Below are 26,153 nucleotides of genomic sequence, written 5' to 3' on the forward strand. Positions count from 1 at the left end.
AAAACGGTACCCAACTTAAGAAACCAAGTATTTTCAGAACTCCAAAAGTCATCTTGCGCTTCCTTCCAGTCATATTTTCTTGCCCTCACCGAGGTATCACTATCCTGACTTTTAACACTATAGCTTACTTTTTGCCTCTTTTGAAGATCATATAAATGGAATCTTATGGTATGGATTTTCTTGTTCTGGTATCTTTCTTTCAACATTAGATTTTGTGATGTTTACCCACAGTGCTACAGGTTGTATTTTGCTCATTCTCAGTTCTGTATGTACTATTCCATTAACTAAATAATCCGCAATGTACTTATTCATACTACTATTGATAAACATTTGTTTCCAAATTTGGCCCATTATCAATAATGCTGCTACAAACCTTTTTGTACATCTTTTAGTGAGGACAGGTACCCCCATCCCCCTTTACACACAAAAAACACAAACCAACTCACTTTCTGGGTACATGCTCAGGCATGGAATTGCTGGGTAATAGCTTACAAATATGTTCAACTTTAGCAGGTATTGTCAAATAGGTTTCCAAACTGTCTTACCTCACTTTTTTTCCTTTCATATTTCTTTATTAATGACCAACTGAAAAGGCCTACATTTTCTCTAACACATTTTCTGACAAAAATAGCCTGAAAAGAACCATTTGTTGAATGACCAACTTTTTAGTTGGTCTTACTATTTGTAAAGTAGATTTCTCAAAACACCCCCTTTTTCTTGCATTTTATGTTATTTTTCATGTATATATGTATGGATAGATTTGCATCCATTTAAAAACGCAGTGAACATAATTTATACAGTAGGAGCTCTCTTAAGTTAGCTCCTTTTACACTCTGCCTTTGGCTCTCTGCAGAAATGAAGAGGAAAAGAGGCACTTTTCTTCTAACATTCTTGCACATGCATTTTGTAGGCTGACCAAGAGGGACTATAGGTTCATTGCTAGCAAATCAGTTTGTAAGTGATGTCAGCCCATATTTATTGTGATTAAGTAATATTATATAAGCTGACAGAATATGAATGTGAAAGAGCTATTTCAATGAAACTAAGTTGAAAACAACTAACGGTATCTAAACTTAAAAAGCTTTCATAAATTAGGCATGTATGACAGTCACAGAAGATTAAGCAATAAAAATTATAAAAATCTGAATTAAGACTGCTTAGCAAGTGTTTTCATTGTAGGCACTGTATCATGGGTGTGATCATGTAAAAAGAGGTCCCTAACACTAGTCAATGGTTTCATAACTTAAGGAAAGAGAAAGCCTTGCCCTTCTGCTAAAAGGTTGGCAAAGTTGACAAATTTTCATATGTATGTTGTATAAGAAAATAAGGTAGGTAGACACTCCTTTAAAATGATTTCCTGAAAAAAAGGAGGACCTATGTAATATCTTCAATAATAAAGATTAAAAAAAAATATTTCCTGAGTTTACTGATTCTTTTTATCTAAGGAATAACAGATTTAGACCATGTCAGATAAGAGTTTCTAGTGTAATGGGGGAAAAAAAATCTGTAACTTTTATAAATTAATATTTTAATATTTCCAAACATATTGTGAACACATCCTATTTAATAAAAGGGTAATATGCAAGTTAACCATCACTCCATCACAAAGATGGTAGCACCCATAGCCACAAGATGGCAGTGCCCAGTCCTCTCAGCCCCGCAGGAGTCCCCACTCATTGCAGGGGGGAAGGGGAGAAGAAGGCTGCTGAAAGCAGGCTGCATGAGCAGCCTGGCAGAACGCTTGCTTTGTGCTGCGCCTGGCCCGCCTTGGGCGGCCTAACTGCATGCGACATAGTTTATGTAAAATAAATAAAATTATCTAAAAATTAATTATCACCACAGAAACATAATTAAGAATAGCGGTACATTACAGAAGGAGAAAAGCTTTTAGAGTTTATAGCCTTAAGACACACAATCAACTGCAATGAAAAGGCAACAGATTATTTACAAAAGTATAAAAATATAACATTACCAAGATAAACTACCTTGATAAAAAAAACCAGGAGCAATATGAAGGATATATATATATATATATATACACACACACACACACATATATATACATACACACACATATATATATATCTATATCTACTTAAATGTTTGCAAGGGCAATTTCAAGGTAAAGGCTTTCAAGATAATCTGCTGACATATTAATAAGCCAATAATATAAACTGAATCAAAGGGCATCACTCTTCAAGTAAAATAAAATGACACTTTTGAACCAATTCGACTATAACGAACATCTCCAACCCCTCACCACTCTGTAGTCCTAAGTAGAACTCTTAGATTTAGCTGTAAAATGTATGGAGAAAGAGCTACGATTATGAATTACAATTACTTTACTTTTTGGCAGTTTAGTGTTAAAATCATTTGGTAGTTTATTATTAAATCATTTCAGGTTGAACACTTTTCAGCAAAACATTATATATTCCTACCATATATTATTTAAATGTAGTTGTCCCACTTAATTAATAAAAAGATCCCACAAATTGGCTATTGTCATATTGAGGATATCCTAGATATTCTTCAGGCCTTTTAAATTGAAAATTAGTAGAGGGAGATGTTCCCTCTGAGAATTCAAAGGGAAACTTCCTGGGTAATACTTTGTTTTTTAAAATTTGTTTGTTCTCTATTTTTATTTATTTTTTTATTTATTTTTTATTTTTTTTTTAAATATTTGCCTCTTTTTTTTTTTTTGAATATTTTATTGATTTTGTACAGAGAGGAAGGGAGAGAGATAGAGAGCTAGAAACATCGATGAGAGAGAGTCATCGATCAGCTGCCTCTTGCACACCCCCTACTGGGGATATGCCCGCAACCAAGGTACATGCCCTTGACCGGAATCGAACCTGGGACCCTTCAGTCCCCGAACCGACGCTCTATCCATTGAGCCAAACCGGTCTCGGCTGTTTGTTCTCTATTTTTAATTGGCAGCTCATTGTCTGTTAGGAAGTTCATTGCATAAGGAAATTTCTGCTACCAAATGTTCATGACTAAGAACATCAGACAAAAAAAGGAATATATAACATTAAATGACGCATCTGTATCCATTTGGCCTTCTGTAACCGATCAAGCAAAAAATACAAATCACAATCTGAAAAACATGGCTGGATCACATGAACCTCTGCATTAATTAAATATGAAAGTAAGAACAAAAGTAATACCGAGATGTAATTATAAGGATGAGAAGGCACTTTACAATGTTAATGGGTGTAGGAAAGGAACCTCCTACACTTATATACAAAAACATTTTTTAATAAATTTGTGATAGCAAAATGAAGATCGCCCCCCCTCCCCCATTTCTAAGTAATTAATCTCCAAGTTACTCATCATGCTATGGATGATTCAAAAAAGGAAAAGATATGGTGTACTTTCTTAATCAGTGAATATACAATTAGAAAAATAAACAAATTACAAAAGAATTTGGTGTTAAAATATGTGGCTTTAAGTGCAAAAGGAATTCAGAGGGGGGGGACCATATAATTGAAAGCAAAAATTTCATAGTCATTCTGTGGCTTGGACTATGAAAATCTTTGGTATCTAGGCAAAAAGCTTTACCACTGGAGGCAACAAAATGGCACAACTGTATGAAATAGGAATTTTGTAAAGAGTGCTTCAGTATGTCAGTGTTGAAATATATTCAGAAATAAGAGTAGACTACCAGTAATTCTGCTTTTTTTTTTAATACTCCAGACTACTAACCAAGTAGTATGAATGTACTAGTAGTATTCATGATAAAAGAAATGGATTACAGAAATTTTACTGATTTAAGATTAAAAAGATTTAGAAGGGAGAAAATGAGAAATAACTATATATATATATATATATATATATATATATATATATATATATATATATATATATATTACCCATCAATAATTAAAAATGAGTCAATGATAGAGTCCATAACCAAAGGCTGTTCGTGTTTTGGAGGGAAGAGGAAGTGCCCTGATTCAAACATATGCTAATGAACAAACTTTACTACACAAAAAATTATTGACTATTGTTTATCTTCATGAAGCCTTGGAGAGCTTAAAAAAAATTTATAGCTTACATGTTTGCTTTCTTGAAATTGTAAACAAATTCAGCAGCAACTATTACAAGCTTATCACAGAGGTGAGAAACTACCTGAGGCCACCCCAGAGAATTAACATCTTATTTAACTTACAGATAAATAGATTTTTAAAATTTTACTTTTCAATTATGGTTTACTTTTAATATTATTCTGTGTACAGCACAGTAGCTAACGATATACTTTACTAAGTGCTGATATTTCTAGTACCCACCTGGCACCATACATACTTATTATAATATTGTCTGTATTTCCTAAGCTGTACTTTACATCCTTTGACTATTTTGTAACTACCAATCTGTACTTCTTGATCTCTTCACCTTTTTCACCTGGTCTCCGAACTCCCCTCCCTCTGGCAAACATTAGACCTCTGTATCTATGAGTCGAAAAGATTTCTGAAGGATAGGAATATTGGAAAATTTTGTCGCATTTAAAAGTAAACCTCAACATTACACTCTCAACTGCAAAAAATACCATATGGTAGTTTTCAAATAGATATTATGTAATGATTTCATCTTCAAGAAATTCAGGGTAAAAGGACTTTTAACTAACATAAACTTTAATACAAATACTGTAATACTATCCAGGAAAATTAGCATTTCATTATTTCTAAGAAAAATTTTGATATATTTTCAACTTAAAATGTGACTCTTATCTGTCACATAAATGGATTTTCAAAATAACACTAAAAATGTTTATGGATGTTATTCTCGTGTATATAATTCACTTACTGCAACCACACGAGGGCCCCAAAAAGTAGGCTTCAACTCCTGCAATCACTGATATGGTAATACTATAAGAAGTACTGGTTTTGTATTTCATCTACACAGGCACATGAACAAAGAGTTGAATACAAGAGAATGGTGTTCCAAGTACACTATTAGATAACATTTCAGAAAATTCTTTCATCACTTTATTACTTTTACTGTAGTATAATCTTTCACTAACACATAATTTCACTTCATAGGATTAAAATGTCTGCAAATGTGATCAACAGGTTTTAGTATAAAATTTGGATAGTTCTTATAAAGACATGGAATCCTTATGTTTATTCACTGGAGGTAAATAATTGCCAAACTCAACACAAACTAGTTGATCTCATTCTTAAAGTTCTTAGAACTATGTAATTATTTCTAAAAATGTTACAAAAATTAGAGGGAATTTTAGAAGACAGGCAGAGAACTTTATTTCTGGAATTATTTAACCGTAACATTTAATGAATAATATAAATTCTCCTGATTTCACTTTGTACCTAGAATTATTTAGGCACAGTTCATTTGCTTCTAAATGGGGATTAACCACCAAAGGTATGCTTCAGTGGTCTATCTTTAGAAGGCTTTCAATCTCCCTCTTTCTGTTTCCCCTAAGTACTATTTTTAAATAAATCACATATTTTGTGATCCCAACTGGGGTGAGGGTGGGGAAAGAACATTCCATCTTAATTATGAAACTTGAAGACTCTTCAAATATACATGAACAGAGGTAAATGTGGAAAGCATTAGGTGCACAGAGACAGCTGATAAACATTTTTTCCTCTTATAAAATTTTCAAAATCTGTTGCTATTGGCTTAGTGAGTATCTTAGGTAACCAAGCATTCCCTTATCTAGTGACTTGATTATATTCCTAAAAAATAATCTTACTCTTAAATTTTTATATCCCACTCCTCCCATTCTTTTTAAAAACGATGACAGCTAGAACATGACAACTACTAATATCCCATGTTTCATAGTCAAAGTGAATGGCACATTACTTGCCTTTATTATTTTCATCTTAAACTAAGAATTTCTTAGTTTTGAGAAGCCAATTTTCTTTCACCATAAATTTTATGTAATATTTTAAAAGATTATTGGTGGGGAGGAGTAGGAAAGGATTTACTTCTGACATTCTTTGTAGTTACAGTGAGTACTGGGTCTTCTATTTCTTTTGTATCCCCAGAGTACTAAATGTTGGCTATACTAAACATGTTTAATAATTACTTGTTGATCTGAATTGCTCTTACAGAACGGTACTGTTTTTAATATACAAGAACATCTGCTATTTGGCACTGACTGGGAATGAGATGTTCTGTGTTAGTGAGTTTTAAAATAGTAAGTTTAACCCAATAAGTACTTAAAGCACTATTTTTACCTTCTTTGTAGGTAGGGGATAATAAAATTTCTCTACGTGAATATGCATATATTTGCTTTTCAAATATCATAATAACTTTAACTATCTTTTTTTATGATGCTATGTTTTTTTTTTAAACTTATTTTATTGTTTTTTTTACAGAGAGGAAGAGATACGGATAGAGAATTAGAAACATCGATGGGAGAGAAACATTGATCAGCTGCCTCTTGCACACCCCTACTGGGGATGTGCCTGCAATCAAGGTACATGCCCTTGACTGGAATCGAACCTGGGACCTTTCAGTCCGCAGACTGATGCTCTGTCCACTGAGCCAAACCAGTTTTGGCTTGATGCCAGGTCTTAATTATAAATACTAGTAGTTACATTTTCCTGTGCCTATGTATACACATAAACAAATATTTATGAAGCTATCTGTATACTTATGAATGCATATGTTCGTATTTGCACATGGTGGACATGATAAGGAACCATAAAAGAAATGGTGTGGAACCTGTGGTTGAATCGCTAGTAACTCCAACTTGTGACTTACTTGGAATTTTCCCCCCAAACACTCCTCCTGTCATGTGCTTTGTTTGGTAACAGCATCCTTTTCCTAATGACCTGATAACAGACACAGAGCTATATTCATTCCTTCACCCACTCACTGGTAACTACCAGAGCACTCTTCTAGGTGCTGTGATGACCCTAAGATAGGAAAGCATGCCAACTACCATGTTAGTAAAACGACTAGAGCAGTCTACTCTAGAAAAATTTTCCTCATCCTCGAGAAAAGTTTGTTTCTCTTTACTCTCCTTCCTCACCTGAGAACTGAATTAATAAAGTATGAAGAGGGAACATGATGCCATCTTTTCAAGAATTGGTACTAGAATATTTCAAAAAATATAAATTCTCCACAAGTAGAGGGTAATATTTTGTAGATATGACTCTAAGGACAATTCTATTAATCTTATTAAGCCCTACATGATGTTTGATTTTGATTAGAACACACAGGTAATATGAACATCTGCTTTTTCAGTAAAAGAAAAAGACTAAAACTTCTTAAAGAACCTTCAAGGAGAAACAGTATAGTATGATATTTCAGAACCAGACTGCCTGGGATCCTCATCTGTAAAAATAACGAGAACCCATCATATAAGGTTTTTGAGGTTTAATTTAATTAATATAAAACACTTAGAATAGTGCTTGGTCACGTACTACTATCTAAATCACTGATTCTCAACAGATGGTGGTTCCAACATGAGCAGGGCATTTTTATTATTCTAATAAGTGGGATGATACAGGCATTTAGTGGAGAAACAGGGATGCTAGACATTCTCTATGACTTTTGAATGTCCCAGTGAAATTGAGAAATAGCTCAAAATGTGGGCACATTTCAAGATAGGAGGTATGTTTTTTGCAGTCTTTGTTAGTACTCCATCCTATGACATAATGGTGAATTTTGATAATATCCACTAGTATATGAACACTGGCTGATTTGTAGAGTACTATCCTTCCTATAATTTGTTTTGTCCTGTTATCTCTATTTTGATTAACATTATTTCCCTTTTTCATTTACCACATTTAGGTTTTTTAAAAAAAAATGTTTTTTTGATTTTTAGAGAGAGGAAGGGAGAAGGGGAGACAGAAACATTGATGAGAGGAACATCACTGATTGGCTGCCTCCCACACTCCCCCCCTCCCCCCCCCCCCCACTGGGGATCGAGCCTGCAACCTGGGCATGTGACCCGACTGGGAACTGAACCAGTGACCTATTGGTTTCCTGGTCCATGCTCAACTGCTGAGCCACACTGGCTAGGCACCAAATTTAGTTTTTTTTTGTTACGATGGACATGATTTTTTATCCTAATAACAAGTTCCACCCATGGCTATGACACTGCAGAACTCCAGATGGCACTATTTACATTGTGCTCTATGCAAACCATAGCCTGAAATTATGCGACTTGGCAGTCTTGCTTCTGCCTTACATTTTTTCTGTTATCTTATTTTTAGTATATTCTAATTTATTCGTTGTAAAACAGGACAAAGACTGTCTCACTATGCCTTATGTCTTCTTAAATATCTGAGTGTATATACTCTGAGTGGCCAGATTATTGTGATCTCTGAACGCATAATAATCTGGCCACTCTGTGTACTCATGTATAAGGAAAAGCTTGCAAATCTTGATAGGTCAAGGGACCAGGAGATAGTGGCCCCCGGCCTCTGGCTTGTAAGTCCTCTGCTTCTTTCTAACTATCCACAATGCAGTTCTTATACATAAAAAAACTTTAATTTAAAATCCCAACTCTGTGGTCAAGTCTACACTGAGTGGCCAGCTTATTATGCGTTCAGAGATCATAATAATCTGGCCACTTAGTGTATAATATAGTTTAGTATTTAAAAAAAAATTATTCACTTATTTTACTCATTTATCTTACCATTTAAACCATTTTAAAATATGTAATTTAAGGGCTCTTAACTTAGCTCCAGAACATCTTTATTATCCCAAAAGAAAACACCGTACCTGCCTGGCGGTCACGTCTATTCTCTCCTCCCTCCTATTCCTCCACCATTATCTGTTTTGTTGTTATGGATTTGCTTATTCTGCAAATTTTATATAAATGGAATCATAGAATATTTTATATTTAGCTTCTTTAATGTTTTTAAGTCTTATCCATGTTGTAATATATATATATGTGTATATATATATATATATACATATATATATACACTCTTCAATCATTTTCATAGCCGAATATTTCAATGACATACCACATTTTTTCTATCCAATTATTCACTGATGGACATTTGGGTATTTCTATCTTTTGGCTATTGTGAATAGTACTGCTAAGAACATTCCTTTACAAGTTTTTTTTTGAACATCTGTTTTTAATTCTTTTGGGTATGTACCTATACCTAGGAGTGGAATTGGTGGGCCACATGGTTAGGCTTTTGAGGAGCTGCCAAACTGTTTACCACAGTGGCTACTTGCTGACCTTCAGTCTAGTTATTCTATTTAGCATTTTTTTTTAAAGCATTGTATCACCTGCATATAAAACTACTCCCAAGATGACACAGGCTCTGACTATGATTAGGTAAGGATTTCTCCTCTAACACGCAGACTGAGACTGTAAGAAACATTGCTTTATTTTGTTGAGGTTGTTTTTGTTAATCCTCACCATAAGATTATTTTCTCCAATGACTTTTAGGGGAGACAGAGAAACATCAATGTGAGAGAGACACTTTGGTTGGTTGCCTCCTACATGTGCCCGACTAGGGCCAGGGATCAAGCCTGCAACCCAGGTATTGGATGACCGGAATCAAACCCAGGACCCTGCACTGTGCAGGCTGACGCACCACCACTGAGTTAAATCAGCTAGGGCAGGAGGCATTACTTTAGTGCAGTGATAGGAATGATTCCTGGAATGAAAATGGCTATTTCCTCTGCCAAATTGCATAGTTACCATTTGGCTGGTGTTCTTTCTGTGTAACTTGGCAATTCTATACTTTGAGTTAATGTAGATAGTTGCACTGAAACCATTTTCTATTGTAGTTTGTCCCGTCAGAATATTTTCTTTCCTTTGTTACTGTCAGAGTGTATGATACTTCTCTTCCTTACTTTAAACTTCTTGACTTACTTGTATTTTCTATTTCTTTTAAAAATCTTAATTATTATTGTTTTCCTTTTGGCCCAAGAAGTTTGACTTCAATAGCCAATCAGGACTGTCCTTTACTTCTAGTTGGCAAACGAAGTAATGAATTCTAAATTTAGCTCCCCGGCTACTGATAAAATGATGTTATCAACCACCAAATCTTAGTGGCTTACAAAAACAAGCATACATTTCCTGCTCCTGGATCTGTGGGAAACTTTATTTCATAATACCAGAGGGGTCCATATCTGCTCCATATGTTTCTCTTCTAGGGCCAGTAGTTACCTAGGACATCTCATCTCATAGTAAAGAGAGAGGACAGAAGGTCAAGACAAACCAAATTAAACATCTGAAGTGTCTGCTTGTGTCAGACCTGTTGATATTACATTGGCCTAAACAAGTCACATGGGTAAACCCGATAGAATGGGAAAAATCTCCTCCTTCCATGGAGGCGGGAAAGGAGAGCAAGTATTTGCTGAACAATAACACCATAAACCACAGTCCAGCAAAATAAGACAATTAGGGGCAACATAATGAGTTTTCAAAAAGTTAAATTTATTCAGTTTAACTTCACTTTGAAGTTAAGCCCTTTGTCCTTTTTAAAGTAATAATTTTCTTTCTTTCATAAAATTATGGTAATTGAAGGCAGTAGAGCTTTAAAAATTCTTATCACTTAACAAAATAAAAAGTTGGAAACCCTATGTCAGTCCCCCAAAATTTTAGGACAATTTTACTAGTCTAAAAAAACCTCAAAGTCTACAAGAAAAAACACACACATAACACTCACAGTCCACTGAATGTAATCCCAGGCCTGTCTGGCTCTTATTCACTATTCAGAGGCTACTCCTTGGCCTGCAAAGACACTCATTTTCTCCCTTCTCAGGTGTCATTACCCCAAGTGCTTGTGATTAGGAAAGTCTAGTTTTAGTGAACTAAAATGTCACTATTTATTTCTACTGATCTAACTTTTATCTTAAAAATAGTTCTATTTACTCTTCAGATCTATATATAAACTTGGTTTTAATACTTGGGCTCATGTACTAGTAAATCTTTCTATCTCTGATGTGAAAATTTTAACAGGCAGAACATAAAGAATAATGTCCTATGACTCTAACTTTAAAAAGATGAGCTATTAGCCAGAACTGGTTTGGCTCAATGGATAGAGTGTCGGCTTGGGGACTGAAAGGTCCCGGGTTCGATTCCGGTCAAGGGCATGTACCTTGGTTGCGGGCATATCCCCAGTAGGGGGTGTGCAAGAGGCAGATGATCGATGACTCTATCTCATCGATGTTTCTAACTATCTCTCTCCCTTCCTCTCTGTACAAAATCAATAAAATATATTAAAAAATAAATAAATAAATAAATAAAAAGATGAGCTATTAGAAAGATTAAAATTTAAAAAGTAGATAGTAGCTTTACTTCCAATGTGAAAGGACACAAATTTAATAGTTTTGCCTGTGCACAAGTGTTTATAAATACTACTGATTTTGTTACAGCCTGATCAAATATTAAAACTATGCAAAACAGCAGCACAGTGTGTTTTTCTCTCTCACAGTGCTGTTGAAAGAATGAAGCAATTGGCACTCCTGTAATGACTGATTCACTCATTTCACTCCTGCCTCCACAGCCTGTTTCTACCTCCTATCTTGGCTCTTTGTCTTGTTTTTAACTTGTGGTATTCTCCAGCTTTAGGCATTATTAAAATGCTATAGCTACCTCATCTATTCAAAACTGGGATGGGATGGAAGAATGTGACACTGAAATGTGCTATATATACGGAAGAGCTTATAGAATTTCAAATTTGTCAAAACACGAATTTCCCATGAGTCTTGCTTTAGCGAATGAAATTCACATTAAATGACTTACCAGACAGGATCTGTGAAATAATGTCCCAATATGACAACTGCCTTTTATCATCCTATTGATCTTGTCCATAATTGGAGAAATTCATCTTATATATTTAGATTTCATAAATGGTAGATATAAGATAACAGGGAGAGAGGCACCCATGCATCAGTAAGGGAAGTTTCCAAAACTGGGATGAGAACTTAACTCACCAGTTATGAAACTCACATTTGTGTCATACCTACAATTTATTTAAATGAAGTATCTGTTTCTGGAGTATCTATAGAAGATATACTTTCTCTAATTTTAAAAATGCAATTCTTATTAAAGTAAAAATTTTAAAATGTGCTTGTATCATAAGCAACATACCTGCAGGTATGATCATCACTCACACTTGCAATTCCGTGGCCTTCTTTGGGGTCAAACACCAAACCATTAATGAAATCTGAATGGCCTTCTAAAATCTGACATAAGGGGAAAAATTAATAAGAACACAGGAAAAAAAAAATCTACACTATTCCTACCTAATATTTTTCTTCACTGCCTTAAAAGCTTTCACTGCATGCTTCTCTTTTCCATAAATATTTCTTAGCAATCTGCTATTTTTAAAGCATGATTTATACACCCACTTTTCTGAAGGTTTTTCTTGGAAAGAAGCTGATTATTCAACACACTGCTATTAGCTTAATCTTTCTTTTCTAGTATGCATTTCTTATAAAAACACCATTTTTTTTTTTACTGTACCTGTCCTCATATCACCTCCTCTCTCACTTATTACATAAAGTTTAAATAAAAATTAAAGCTGGAACTTCCTAGGGGCACTGAGTTAAGAGTCCCCCTCAACTATTTACTTCATACCTACTCTCTACACACCTGCTGCTGCCTAATAAACACACAGTATAACCTTCACCTTTTAAGGTCTTTATTCACTTCTTCAGTGTGACTGTCAGCACTGGAGATAGCCAGTATTTACGAGCCCACAATCACAACAACCCACAAATTTGTTTCTGGCTACAGAAGGAACAAAGGGTAAGGTGCAAGGTGGAAGACTATGTGAGCCAGTAAGTTTCAATATTTTAATGACTATTGTTCTTCCTTCCTCCATGCATTTCAAAAGCTCAAATTTGATCTTAGTAATAGAGTGATTCTATTTTGAACTGCTATTTAGAAATATATCATGAAGAAAAAAATTTTGATTTAAATATTCTTATCTAACTTTTACAAACTCAAATCCTCTACACATTCTTCAAATCTTATACCACAGTATACAAGACAAACTAAATTAATATTAAATTTTAATGTCTATTAATCCTAGTGCATTAACTTTTTTTACTCCTCACCTTACCTGAAGATATGTTTTTATTGATTTTTGAGAAAGACAGAGAGAAAGAGAGGCAGATAGAAAAAGAGAAACATGTATGTGAGAGTTTGATTGGTTGCCTCCCATATGTATCCTGACAGAGATTGATCCCCAAAGCCAGGATGCTCCAATCAATTGGGTCATACAGGCCAAGGCCACTTTTGTTTCATGGTGAGAACATTTAAGGTCTACCCTTAACAACTTTTAAGTATATAATACAGAATTGTTAACTATACTCACCATGATATACACTAGTCCCCAGAACTTACTCATCTTATGATTTCTAGTCCATAGAAGTTATTTAGCTTACGATTTGAAGTTTGTACCTTTGTGCCATCATGTCCACATTTCCTCCACTTCCCAGCCTGATTTTTACTGCCATTCTACCCTCTGTTTCTATGAGTTATGCTTTTTAAAATTCCACATTTAAGTGAGATCATGCAGTCCAGTTGACCCCTGAACAATGTGGAGGTTAGGAGTGCTAACCCCTTGAACAGTCAAAAATCTTGACTCCCAAAAAACTTAACTACCCTCAGTATCTATTAGGGATTGGATCCAGGACCCCCTGTGGATACAAAAACCTGAAAATGCTCAAGTCCTCTAATAAAATGGCATAGGTCAGTGCAAATAGTCGGCCCTACACATCAGTGAACCCCCAACTGTGGATTGAAAATAGTACAGGTATTTATTGAAAAAAAGCCACGTATTATTTATTGAAAAAAAAGCCACGTATAAGTGGATTTGTGCAGTTCAAACCTCTATGGCTCAAAGGTCAACTGTATTAATTTTTCTCTGATTTATTATAGAGGACTATGTCTTATAACAATAGAAAACACACATATAGGGCTTACAGTGAACAAAGCAGTGTTCTAAGTGTTTTATACAAATTAGTCCATACTTCTATGAAGCAGATGCTATGATTGTTCCTATTTTACAGATAAGGAAATAAGTACAGAGTCTGGAAAGGTGACCAAAGTCATACTCTTATTAAAGTGGCAGAGTTGGGCTTCAAACAAAGGCAGTTTGGCCCTGTGTCTGTGCTCTTAACAAATTTGTAACCCTGCCTTGCACTATGCAGTAATGACTGTTTCTTTAAAGTTTGACTGGTATACTATGTGTGTTCATGTCCATTATATTCCTACTATATACCAACTGTGAATTTTGAATTCTCCCTCATTTGCTAATATTTTAATTTAATAAGTGATAATATTCTGCAGTCTTTACTAAGAACCTAGATACTTAGCCTAAAATAAACGAGACCCTAAATAACATACTTTAAAGATGATCATAAAAAATCATCTTAAATTAGTAGGATGAATTCAATTTAAAAAAAGCAAGAAATGTTTTAAAATAAGCTATAAATTTAGAAATTATACTTGTTAAGCATACCTTGTATTCATTTTTATCTTGAAGATCTGATGTAAACAATCTAATTTTCATATCAGCAGCTGAAGTACAAAATCTGGAAGCAAAAGAAAAAAACAACAAACCTACTTTTAGCCACTGTAAATGCAAGTTCTCATCCAAATTCCCTCCAGTCACCAAAGCTATTTTCTTGCTTTCTTTTGGGCAGAAGGGGTATGTTGTGACTTTGTTATAAAAAATGTTATACAGCCATTATTGAAAGCAGAAGGTACTTAAATTTAAGAAAACACACAAAGTTTAGTATATTCTTGATCTGTCTTTTCAAAAACAAAAGTGTATAATTTTATTATAAATCAACATACCAATTTAACTTTTAACTTTTTCTTGAGAATAAAAAGATTGATTTAAAAGTATCCTCATTTTAGCTAGGTAATATTAGACATTAAAAACATCAGTCTTTGGCTTCTTTAGTTATCGATAAGTCTTCTTACATCTTCTAGCCCTCTAAATAAATTAAATCAGATGAAAGAAGATAAAAGCTGGAGTATTATTTATACTGTCACTACACTAAGATGTATTTTTAGTAGTTCATCAATACACAGTTCAGTAAAAAAGAAAATCTAAGCAATAACTATTTTTTAAAGTAGTTTGCCTTTAACCGTAAAATTATTAAGATTCTCAGCAAGTTAGATTTTGGCTGGGGAGAAAATAAAAATTATACTTATATATTTTTAAAAAGTTTATTTCTAATTGTTTTAGGTGAATGAGTATCAAACAGACCTAAATGTCTTTAGTTCTGACTACATTAAATTTAAGCATTTTTTTTCTCAGCTATAAACTTATTCAACAACATTCCAATAAAATAAAAGCAAGGCTCCTAATGTGTTGGTACATGTGACCATCTCTTCTCAGTGATTGGGGAGGGGCATACAGAAGGCCTCAGTGATATGCAGGGTGGAACAAAAGTATGTTTACAGTTGTGAGTATAAGAAACACAGAATTTATTCTTGTATTTTTATTTATTAATTATTGTATTGTTTTCCATCCAAAGAACTATAAACCTACTTTTACCCCACCCTGCACATATCTCTTTTTGGCATGGATGCTATATTTCATATATACAAATAGTAGGTAAGAAAAACTAAAAAACATAACTTAATCTACCTAATTGTTCTTTTTTGAATTTGTCCCATTAATGTTTCAGGTATTCCTTATTTCCCACACAGAGTAAACTCTAGAACAAATTTGCTATTACATTAGTAATATGAGGGTCTCTCCTAAAGCAGGTTTTCTCATAGTTATGTCATAAAGAAATCACTGAAAAATCTGTTCAAAAATCTCATCTCTAAAACAGATAATGGCTATTTCAGAAGGTTTTAGAAAGAAATATCTCAAGTAAAACTGTTTGTAAAAAAGGTATGCATATGAGGCCAATTTCAATAAAAACATGAGAAAAAAAAGTTATAGGCCTCCAAGTATCTTTACTTAATCCTATCTAATAAAAGGGTAATATGCAAATTAACCGTCACTCTGTCACAAAGATGGCAGTGCTCATAACCACAAGATGGCGGCGCCAAGTCCTCTCAGTCCCGCAGGAGTCCCCCAGTCCCAGGGGGGGAGCCGCTGAGAGCAGGCTGCCGGAGCAGCCTGGCAGAGTGCTTGCTTCATTGCCACGGCAACGGGGCAAGTGTTCTGCGCCCAGCTGCCAATGGGCCTCTGGCCAGGCCACACAGAGAGCTACTGGCGCACGGATTCGTGCGCAGAGTACTAGTAAAAAAAAAAAATAAATAAATAAAATAAACAAATCACAAAACTTTATGGTCAACTTTGTGTTGTTCTACTTTCCTCTAAATCTTTGCTGCTTTACTTTAAACATGTTTAGGGCAATTATATCATTCTTTAAACTAGAAAACCTCAGTGAACTGAAGATGAACAGTTTACTATCCATCAAGTGAGTATAGAAAAAGAGAAAACAAAGGGAAGGAGAGAGAGAACAGAATTTAAGGCTATTAAATGCTAAAGATAAAATATAAAATATTAAGAAGAGATTCTAACTTTTGGATAAAAGTTAATAATAAGAGAAATAAAAAGTTATACATTAGTCACCTTGATGGACTACTATTCAGTCAGGAAAAGACTACATAGTGTGAAATGCCATGAAACAAATGTAAAGGAAAATAAAAAGTATAAAAACTTATATATACAATTTAATCAGAATTGTATAAATTTACCAACAAAAATGGAAAGAGTATTAGGTGTATAGCTGGCATCTAAAAATTTTTTTGTATATTCTAAACTTGATATAGTATTATTTTTATAATAAAAATACATAATTTATTTGAAAACAACAAAACTGTACTGTCAGCTTGCTTTAAAATTATTGCTTTTAAAATTAATAGCTGGTAAATATTTTTAATTTATAATTTATATTGGTACATTTCCAAAGTAGCTTTGAGGCAGCTAATAAAAAAGCAACATCAAAAAAGATGAAATACAGCAAATCCATAAAAAAAGTACAGGAGAGCAGGTACCAAATAAAACCACCACGAGCCCATGTGGCTCAGTTGGTTAGACATCATCCTGTGCAATGAAAGGTTGCTAGTTCAATTCCCTGCCAAGGCACATGCGCAGATTATGAATTGTGGGCTCAATACTGCACAAGAAGCAGCCGTTAAACATAAAAAATGTGACCTTGGGCTCTGTTTAGGGCAGTAAGGTTGATTAATGACTCAATCAAATTTAGTTCTCTTAACGGACTTATACTTTCAATAAGTGGTAAACTTTATGAAGAAGCTGTGAAGACAAAATGATTCAGATGAATCTCAGGTAGAGAGCTTTGTCGTAGGCCCAGCCATGTACTCAAGCCATCATTGCCACGATTACATATTTAAACCACAAATTCAGACAATAAGCCTAAATTATGAAATAATAGCAAATGTTAAAATAGCTACTATCTACAACTGGAGAAAATGAAAATAGAGTAAAAAAGTCCTTAATGATCAAAGGCTTCAGATCACTTAACACAAAGGACATTAGCAAATATTGCACTTAATAATAATTTTAAACTTACTTGATTACTGGAGGAAGTGAATCAAGTCTAGTCTCTGGGCTCCAAGCTATGCCACCAACCCTGATTCCATGGTGAATTGTTTGTAGTGTTTTATACTGAAGGCCTTCAATGTCTGCTTCTTCCTCCTAAGCAAAAACAGGCCATGTTATAATGTTATGAGAACAAACATTACAATACTCCATTTTATGATAATAAAGAATTTACCAGGAGACTCTGTACAGTGAGTTCTCTTAATGTAATTGATAGGTTTGTGACTTTGGGCAAAATAATATGTATAACAAAACCAGGTTGTTTTTTTAGAGGCTAGTTAATATAAACAAGAATTACGTTCCTATGGCATATTTCTGGTCACAAAAACATGACCAAACTTGTAAATAAAGACCCAAACAACTTCTAATATTAATCACTGAACTGTGAGCTATACCTAACTGTAAGAGCGTAAGTATTTACTATCTAGTTCTTTACAAGAAGTTTATTAATAATAAACTCTTTCCTGTAGTAAAATGTGCTTTAGAGTGAAGAAAAATGACCCCAGAAGAAAGGCCTCAGATGTAAGGAAAAGTGAGTAAAAAAGTAAAAAGCAAACAGGTGAGTAAATTAAATAAATATTAGCCACATAAAACATCAAATTTGTGGGTTAAATAAAAATAAAAATGATAAGAGAGCTCAAATATGACAACAATAGAAGTCTGGAGGGGGTGATAAGAGTTCATGTGTCAAAGGTCCTTGATCTTTTTAAAAAATATATATTTTTATTGATTTCAGAGAGGAAGGAGAAAGAGAGATAGAAATATCAGTGATGAGAGAGAATCACTGATAGGCTATCTCCTGCATGCCCCCCACTGGGTATCAGAATTGGGCCTACAACTTAGGCATGTGCCCCTGACCGAAATAGAACTTAAGACCTGTCAGTTTGCAGGCCGATGCCCTATCCACTGAGCCAAACCAGCCAGGGCAAAGGCCCTTGTTTTGTTCATAAAGTTAAAGATATTAATCTTGACTTTGTTAAGTATGCATGTTAAAATGTCTTTGGTAACCAACCATTAGAAGAAAAATGGCAATAAAACAAACTATTAAGAGAAAAAAATGAAAGAGGGGAACAAAACAGACAGAAGACAAAACGAACTAACAAACAAAAAAAACAACAAAAACCCCACATTCCAAAGTTTTCAATAGTAAAAAACTAAAAGTAAACCAAATATCCAATATAAAATAGATAATTGTAGTATATTCGTATTATAAAACACTATACAACAGTGAAAATAAATAAAGTAAAAAACGGAGGAATCTAACAAATATATCAATAGCAACAAACTGGAGAACATAATACAGAATAATTTTATTGATATAGTTTAAAACACAAAAAAATAGATTTGCAACACCTATGGTAACTCTAAGGAGAAAAAAGTCAGAGATGGTTATTTTGGGTAAGAAGGGCAAAAAGGGCAGAATACCCAAGGGGCTTCAAAAGAATTGCTAATATTCCATTTCTTAAGCTAGGTATATAGGACTCTATTTTATTATTATTCTCTATACCAGTGTTTCCCAAACTTTTGACATATGTGTACCCCTTCTATAATTTTTGTAACACTGAGGACTCCTCGTACTCATGAGAATGTAGAATTAGGCGCAGGTAAGCACGGTGCAGTGCATATCCCCACCAAACTCCGGTGCAACGCATACCCTCACCAAACTCTTCCCGTACACCTGGGGGTATGCGTACCACACTTTGGGAAACACTGCTCTATACCATATATTGATAATATATATTTAAAAACATATTTTATAAGCTTAAAACACTGTGATTTTAAAAATAAACAAACCATGGTTTTATTATTTAAATCAATACCCTAACTGTGTCTGAAGACAAAAACAGAATGCTTTTTTTTCCCTTTTCCTTTATATATACATTTTTTCTATTGGTTTTTAGAGAGGGAGAGAAACATTGATGTGAGATTGAAACATGGATTGATTGTCTCCTCCATACCCCGACAAGGAATCAAGCCCACAACCCAAGCATGTTCCCTGACCAGGAGTTAAACCTTTTGATTCACAGGACAATGCCAAACCGAGCCACAATGGCCAGGGCAAAAGCAAAAATTTTCATGACAAAATTTTCCAAAGGAATCTTCTATGTTAAATGACTAGTTATCTTTTATGAAAGTTTACAGGATTACAAAATAGCAGGAAAAAATCTAGAGCAGGTGAAACTTGATATTTAATGGAATACATGTGTCTATATGGAAGGGAATTATCTGAAGGCTTGTTCTAAGAATTGCATTCATCCTGAATCTAAATGCAGTTTTATAATGTGTACTTTAACTGAATCCCAGTGGATGTGTTGATTTTTCCAGGGTAGCCTTTGAGATCTTAACGAAGTCATTCCACAAATACATTCCACATCTCTTTCTCTACGTAATTCAGATGTCCCTTGAAAATAAATTTAAATTTCAGATGAACTTTAGAGTTAACAGAAAAAAGTTTTTCCATAAATGAAAAAACAGGTTAAAATGTATTTATCAAGCAAAGAAAAACACTGTCAAATTTTATTACTTTGTAATTTGTGTATATAACTGTATGGCTAACAGCCAGATATACCAAGGCAGCAACCACTAAGCAATTTTAAAATAAGGTTGGAAGCCTAATCATAGCTGACTTCATAGTTTGGGCTACATCTATTTTTCTACACTCGACAAATCAATCTTCTAAAAAATGAAGTTTTTACCATCAAAACAGACATTATTTTGCTACTGTAACAACAGTGCTGACAATTAGGTCTTGTATTTTGTTATCCAAAGTATATATGGAATTATTTGGTGGTCATGGGGATAAAGTAATCCCAGGAACTGTACAGTCTGAGCTTTATGTATTGCCAGTGAAACCTTTTTTTCCTGGCAGCGATGTCTGCCATTGAGCCAACTAAAAGGCCAGAGTGTATGTGTGGTACAGGCAGAGACAAATGCTATTTTGGGTGCAGGCAGTATTGTATAGGCAGGAAATTAAGACACTTTGTGGAAAACTTACCATAATACATATAATTACACAAGGCTCCAGCATATTTGAGGTTGGAGCCAAGCCAGGTTGATGAAAGGGCTATTCTAAGGATTTGAAATGGGCAGGCTTTCCTATCACACCCAGTCAAGGCCAAGTATAGAATTTTAGTTAGTTTACCTACTCTGCTTCTTTCATTGAATGCTTGAATCTCTAGTACATCATTGAAAACATGAGTTTGCACAATCCTTTTCTGAACACTTTCAGTGAGAGAGAACTACCTACTTCTTGAGGGGAGATTATTCCATTTAGGGTAAATCTAATGATGAGAAGAGTTCTCTTTAACATGAAACCAAAATCTTTTTTACCTGTAAATTCTACTCAGGACTCCAAATTCTGCTTTCTGGAACTACACAGAATAATAAATCTAATTCAGTGATGGCAAATACTTGGCCATAGCTGATTTTCCCTAAGGGGTACAGGCTTAGAGAAGACTTGGCATCACATACAACTGTGAGATTTGTCTTTAAGTTCATTATCTCCTTAAGATCTCAACACACTGCTGAGAACTGAAATAAACATCACTGCCACTTTATCGAGAATATAGAGCTGTGCAGTCCAATATAGTAGCTATTAGCCATATGGTAACTACATAGCACTTGATATATGTAGAGTTCAAGCTGAGACCTGTACACTTTATAGAGTACAAAATCCACGCCAGATTTCAGAGTTAGTATAGAATATAAAATATCTCAATAATGTTTCATATTGGTTGTACATAAAATATTTTGGATATGCTAGGTAAAAGGTTAATTTCATCTGCTTTTCGCTTTTTATAATGTGGTTACTACATTTAAGTTTATATTTGTGGCTCACATTATATTTCTATTGGACAGTCCTGAATTAGCTCTCATTGGCAGTTTAACCATTGCACTGACTCATGGTGAACATCCAGATGATTAAAAACTGGAAGTCATAATTCTCCCTTTTAGCTCTAGTAATCTATCATATTAAGACTTTATATTCATCTTTATTGAATTTTAGCTTGTTCAACTTGACCCATCAATTACATGTATTATATAATAATTGGATTCTGAGCAGAGTCTGACATACAGTATGTGCACAGACAGTATGTTAAATGAACTCTGCCATCCAAAATATTAGGTATTCTTCTCATCTTCATGTTCTTGCCTTAGTCAAGTGTTCTCATCCAAGTCCCAGTAGAGGCCTTAATTCATTATTGATGACCCTGTGAATAGACTTAGAATCTTTCATGCTCTCTCTTCCGATACAAATAGAACTTTTATACACGTTTTCTTATTACGCTGGTTTACATTTAAACATCTCCTTGAGGGCAGAGTCCTTGCTTTTTTAAACATGTATCACCAGTTCCCACACCAGATCTGCATTTCATAAATATTTGACCAATATATGACATCAATTAATACTATCTTCAGCTTAAATTTCCATTTTTCAAAAGAACACTATCAGATTTGGAAAAATGCTTTGCTGAAATTCATATTTACGATATTGAGAGTTTTTCTTTCACCCAGTTTTAGAATAAGATTGCCTTTCTGATAGGAATGAGGAAATCTTTCAGTTTGATTTACCTTAGTTATCTCTCAAGACAAGAGGGAGGCATGACATTAGGTAGTATGGGACTTGAAGCTTCTATCATGAGACTAAGAACAATGTTTAATAGTGTTTAACTAGATAAAAAACATAACTTCAAAGGGAAGCAATATACTTTCAAAGTTTAGCACAGGTTTACCAACATTAGCATAAGTTGTTATCAGTGAAGTATCTTCACTGTCATTCACTGTAGTTTCACACACTAACCTGAAATGTACATGTGCCAATGACCACGTAATTATCGCCACCATATGCAATTAGGTTTCCCGAATCCCCAGTGTCGAAGGGATTAAATTCTACCACGTGCACACAATCTTCACAATCCACGGTGTAGGCCGCATTTCTTGTGGCATCTTGCTTCATCTTGGATGTCAAAGCTTGGGCAGTTGTAACAATAAAGTAGCCTTCTACTGGACAAGGTCATGAAACTGTGAACTACAGCACAGACACAGTTAGAAACGGTCAAAAATATTCACTTTCAGCAAATGATCAAAATGAGAACAGAGTATTGCAAATGCCACAGACAGCAATTATATATATATATATATATATATATATATTTGAAGAGGAAATCACTTTAGTAAATATATTTATAACAAGTTAAAAATAGTTAACATGTACCCTGCAACTTTTTGCAGGTGCCATGTGAACCATTTTACTGACAATATAGCACCAAATATTCCTATAAACCTTAGAGGGAGGGACTGCCTGCGGTTCCCATTTTACAGATGAGAAAATCAAGACTTTAGGACTTTATAATTAGCTTGCCCAGGTCAGGAGATGAGCCAGAATTTGAAAACATGACTACGTGTTTGGACACCAGTGCTAGAGAAGAAAAACAACACAGCTCTGGGCCACGAAGGGGCTCCCAATCTGGGGCAGTGATGGTTCAGCGTGAAAAGCGCTGCACTATCAACAGGTACAAAATACAGGATAGGGAAGGAATGACAAAACGTGTGTCATGAAAACTAAGTTTTCACATTACCCGCACAAAAACTTCAGCTAAGCTGTCGTGGTCTGGTATGCACTCTGGACGTAGTATTCCCCAAAGAGACATGGATTCTGTAGGATTTTTGTTTTTTTGTGTTTTTATTTATTTTTATTTTTTATTGGTCGCAGGAGTTGCCCTGAAAACAGTTAGGCTCGATTACAAGCATATGAAATACCCGATGAGGACGTATTGAGAATCAGATGAGTCCCACCTCAGAAAGCCAATCAACTAGCAACCTTACAAGTGGGCATCTGGGGTTGGGCATGGAGCTTAAGGCGAGGCACAGAGGTGTGGGAAGGCAGAAGTCTCCCGGCGAGGACACTCGGTCTAAAACAGTGTCCAGGCTCATACATCATCGGGGTCTCACAGTGCACAAGGGGGGTGATGGGGAAGCGGGCATGTGCCTGTAAAACTAGCCCTTCGGGGAGGGGAGGGAATGAGAGGCGATCCTACCCAGAGCCCAGATGCCTCCCCCTGTGGCAGGCAGATCGCTGGAGACCCCGCTGCCGCCTCCCGGAGCCCGAGGTCCGGGGGGACAGGGGCGGAGACCCGCCTGGGGACAGCAGGGCGGTCGGTTAGCCAAGCAGCGCGGCCCCCGGGGCGCCGTGGTACCCACCGGAGGGAAGCGGGACTCGCCACAGAAGAGGAGGTATCCGTGGAAGACGCTAGGCTCGCGTCGATTCTGCTTCCGGGTCAGAGGGCGGCAGCGGCGATTGGCTATCAGGCCCTCCCGCGAGATTTAAAAAGTCACTCGAACAGCGGAGAGGGTTTGCGGCCGGGAGGGTCCTCCCTGCAGCTGGACCTGCGCCTCCCCGGTGTCCCCTGAGCCAGGTGAGTCTGGCCTCTCCGTCCACACGTCACAGGTTCAGTGGCGACTCAGGCCGCGGGTTTTTCGGGGACAGGAAAGGTCCGTGGGATCTTTTTTTTTAAAAGTTATTTGCGCGATGGCTTCGCCCTGGAGCCAGATTGGGTCTGGGTCTATGGACCGGAGTTCACAGGATCTCCTGGCGGTTGGGGCTGGAAGTCGGAGGCCCTTGGAGGGCTGCTTAGGTTAGGGGAGAAGCCGGGGTTCTAGTCCCCAAACCTACGCACACCCCAGTTCGGCTGCCTTCTCCCTGTCCCTGTTATATCCCCCCGAAGAACTTTCTGGACCTGCATTCTGACAGCGATTGCAGCAACCACTGCCTTTTTAAAAATTTTTATTGAGCATCTATTAAGTGCTGGGCACCAGGGGGAATATTTCCTTGTCTCTCTAATGTCTCATAAGCTTACGGGATAAAAGATATCTTCCCCCCTTTGCAGATGAAGAAGTATATGCTCATCAGATATTTTAAATACCGAAGGGCATACAGCTAATACATGGGGGAGTCTGGATGTGGACCCACACTCTCTGATCTCACACTGCCTCCCCAGTGACAGTTTCCTGCCTCACAGTGTTTGCTTCAGTGCGGCTTGGAATACAGTTGTTGTTTATTATTATTATTATTATTATTATTATTATTATTTATTTATTTTTAAAACATACAAGTGTTTATGATCTCTGCCACCTTCTACTACTGGTTTTGTGTAGTGCAGACTGACATTCAGAGGGCTTGCATATTCGTTGTCTCACTGACTCCTCATAACTGGCTGGAAAATATTATTCCTGTTATCTATCTAGGCAGTCAGGTTAAAAGCTGCCTAGGCTCACACAGCCAGCTAGCTCCTGGGAGAGTTGAGACTAGATCAGGGTTGGCAAACCAATGGCACTGCCTGTTTTAGTGCATCCAGTTCCCAAGCTAAGAATGGATTTTACATGTTTACATGGTTGTGGGGATGTGGGGGGGGGTGTGGAATGGGGGATCATTAGAAGAATGATATTTTGGGATGTGTGAAAATTATATGAAATTCAAATTTCAGTTTTTATTAACTTTTAATGAAGCTCATTTGTTCATGGGTTGTTGGTGGCTATTTTCACATGGCAAGGTCAGGTTGAGTAGTTATGATAGAGACTGTATGGCTTGCACTCCTCAAATATTTGCTATTTGGCCCTTTCCAAAAAGTGTGCTGACCCCTAGATATGTGCCAGGCACTGTTCTAAAAGCTTCAGTTATATTTATCACTTACTTTTTTATAAAACTCTATGAGATAGTAACTGTTATTTTCCTTTTTTTCAGTGCAGCGAAGCTGAGGCTGAGAGAGGTGACATAACTTGGCAAAGATCTCACAGCTAGCAAGTAGTGAAGCCAGGATTCAGAGCAGTGTAATTCCAGATTCATCTTCATTCTAGAAATCTAAACTCAGTATCTTTAAATAACACTAGTAAGTAATTTACAACTAAAGATTTCTTTCAGGCAAACTGATCATTACAGAAGTGTTACGCCCTCGCTTTTTTATTTCTTATAAGAGATGAGGGTGATATTTTTAAGAGAAATATAATTCTTAGCTATTTACTAGGATTTGTTTTTAAGTAGATACTTTACAATCTTATACCTGTAAATTTAAGTTGCATCAGTGATTGTGTTTTTAAGTTATTATTTTGTAAATGGCATATGCTCATTTTCTTGATCATAGAAACCCAAGATACATAGTAAACATCTGAGATTTTTTTTTTAAATATATATTTTATTGATTTCTTACAGAGAGGAAGAGAGAGGGACAGAGAGTTAGAAACATCGATGAGAGAGAATCATCGACCAGCTGCCTCTTGCACACCCCCACTGGGGATGTGCCCGCAACCAAGGTACATGCCCTTGACCGGAATCGAACCCGGGACCTTTCAGTTCGCAGGCCGACGCTCTATCCACTGAGCCAAACCGGTTTCGGCAACATCTGAGATTTTGTTCCAAAATTCCAAACTCAGGAGGAACCTATGTGTTCAGCATAAACTATATTGTTGTACAAACAGTTTAAGCACAATGAGCCACTCTTACTGGAAACCCTCCTGAAATTGTGTTCCCAGATGACAATCAAGGGTCAACTTTGTAAGTAGGGCTTCCAAAGGGTGGTAATCAGGCCTGCTGTATTAACTTTTTCTGCATTGGCCTTTTGAGGTGTAAGCTTGGAACTCCCGCAGTGCCATTCCTGCTAC

At 35.8% G+C, this 26,153-nt stretch overlaps 2 protein-coding genes across 4 annotated transcripts in view; one reads left to right on the forward strand and one right to left on the reverse strand.

The window, feature by feature from the left end:
• The window catches only part of NUP37 (nucleoporin 37), a 31,175-nt gene extending 7,386 nt beyond the window's left edge, over window positions 1-23,789 (reverse strand). The window contains exons 1-5 of the mRNA XM_084880085.1: window positions 23,700-23,789; window positions 22,300-22,527; window positions 17,470-17,594; window positions 14,424-14,496; window positions 12,044-12,138 (exon numbers count right to left, since the gene is read on the reverse strand). Of these exons, the coding sequence (XP_084736211.1) occupies window positions 12,044-12,138; window positions 14,424-14,496; window positions 17,470-17,594; window positions 22,300-22,455 (449 nt within the window). The 5' untranslated portion in view covers window positions 22,456-22,527; window positions 23,700-23,789. The remainder of the gene's footprint in view (window positions 1-12,043; window positions 12,139-14,423; window positions 14,497-17,469; window positions 17,595-22,299; window positions 22,528-23,699) is intronic.
• Window positions 23,790-23,815: 26 nt separating this feature from the next.
• The window catches only part of PARPBP (PARP1 binding protein), a 46,026-nt gene continuing 43,688 nt past the window's right edge, over window positions 23,816-26,153 (forward strand). For 2 of the 3 annotated variants that reach the window (XM_084880079.1, XM_084880082.1), the window contains exons 1-2: window positions 23,816-23,914; window positions 25,240-25,384. The gene's annotated coding sequence lies outside the window, so the exon portion shown is untranslated. Of the gene's footprint in view, window positions 23,991-25,239; window positions 25,385-26,153 lie in introns of all 3 variants that reach the window. The other variant, XM_084880080.1, reaches the window with a different exon arrangement.

The sequence above is a fragment of the Pipistrellus hanaki genome (genome assembly GCF_964339955.1).
Source record: "Pipistrellus hanaki genome assembly, chromosome: 3".
NCBI classification, from domain to species: Eukaryota; Metazoa; Chordata; class Mammalia; order Chiroptera; family Vespertilionidae; genus Pipistrellus; species Pipistrellus hanaki.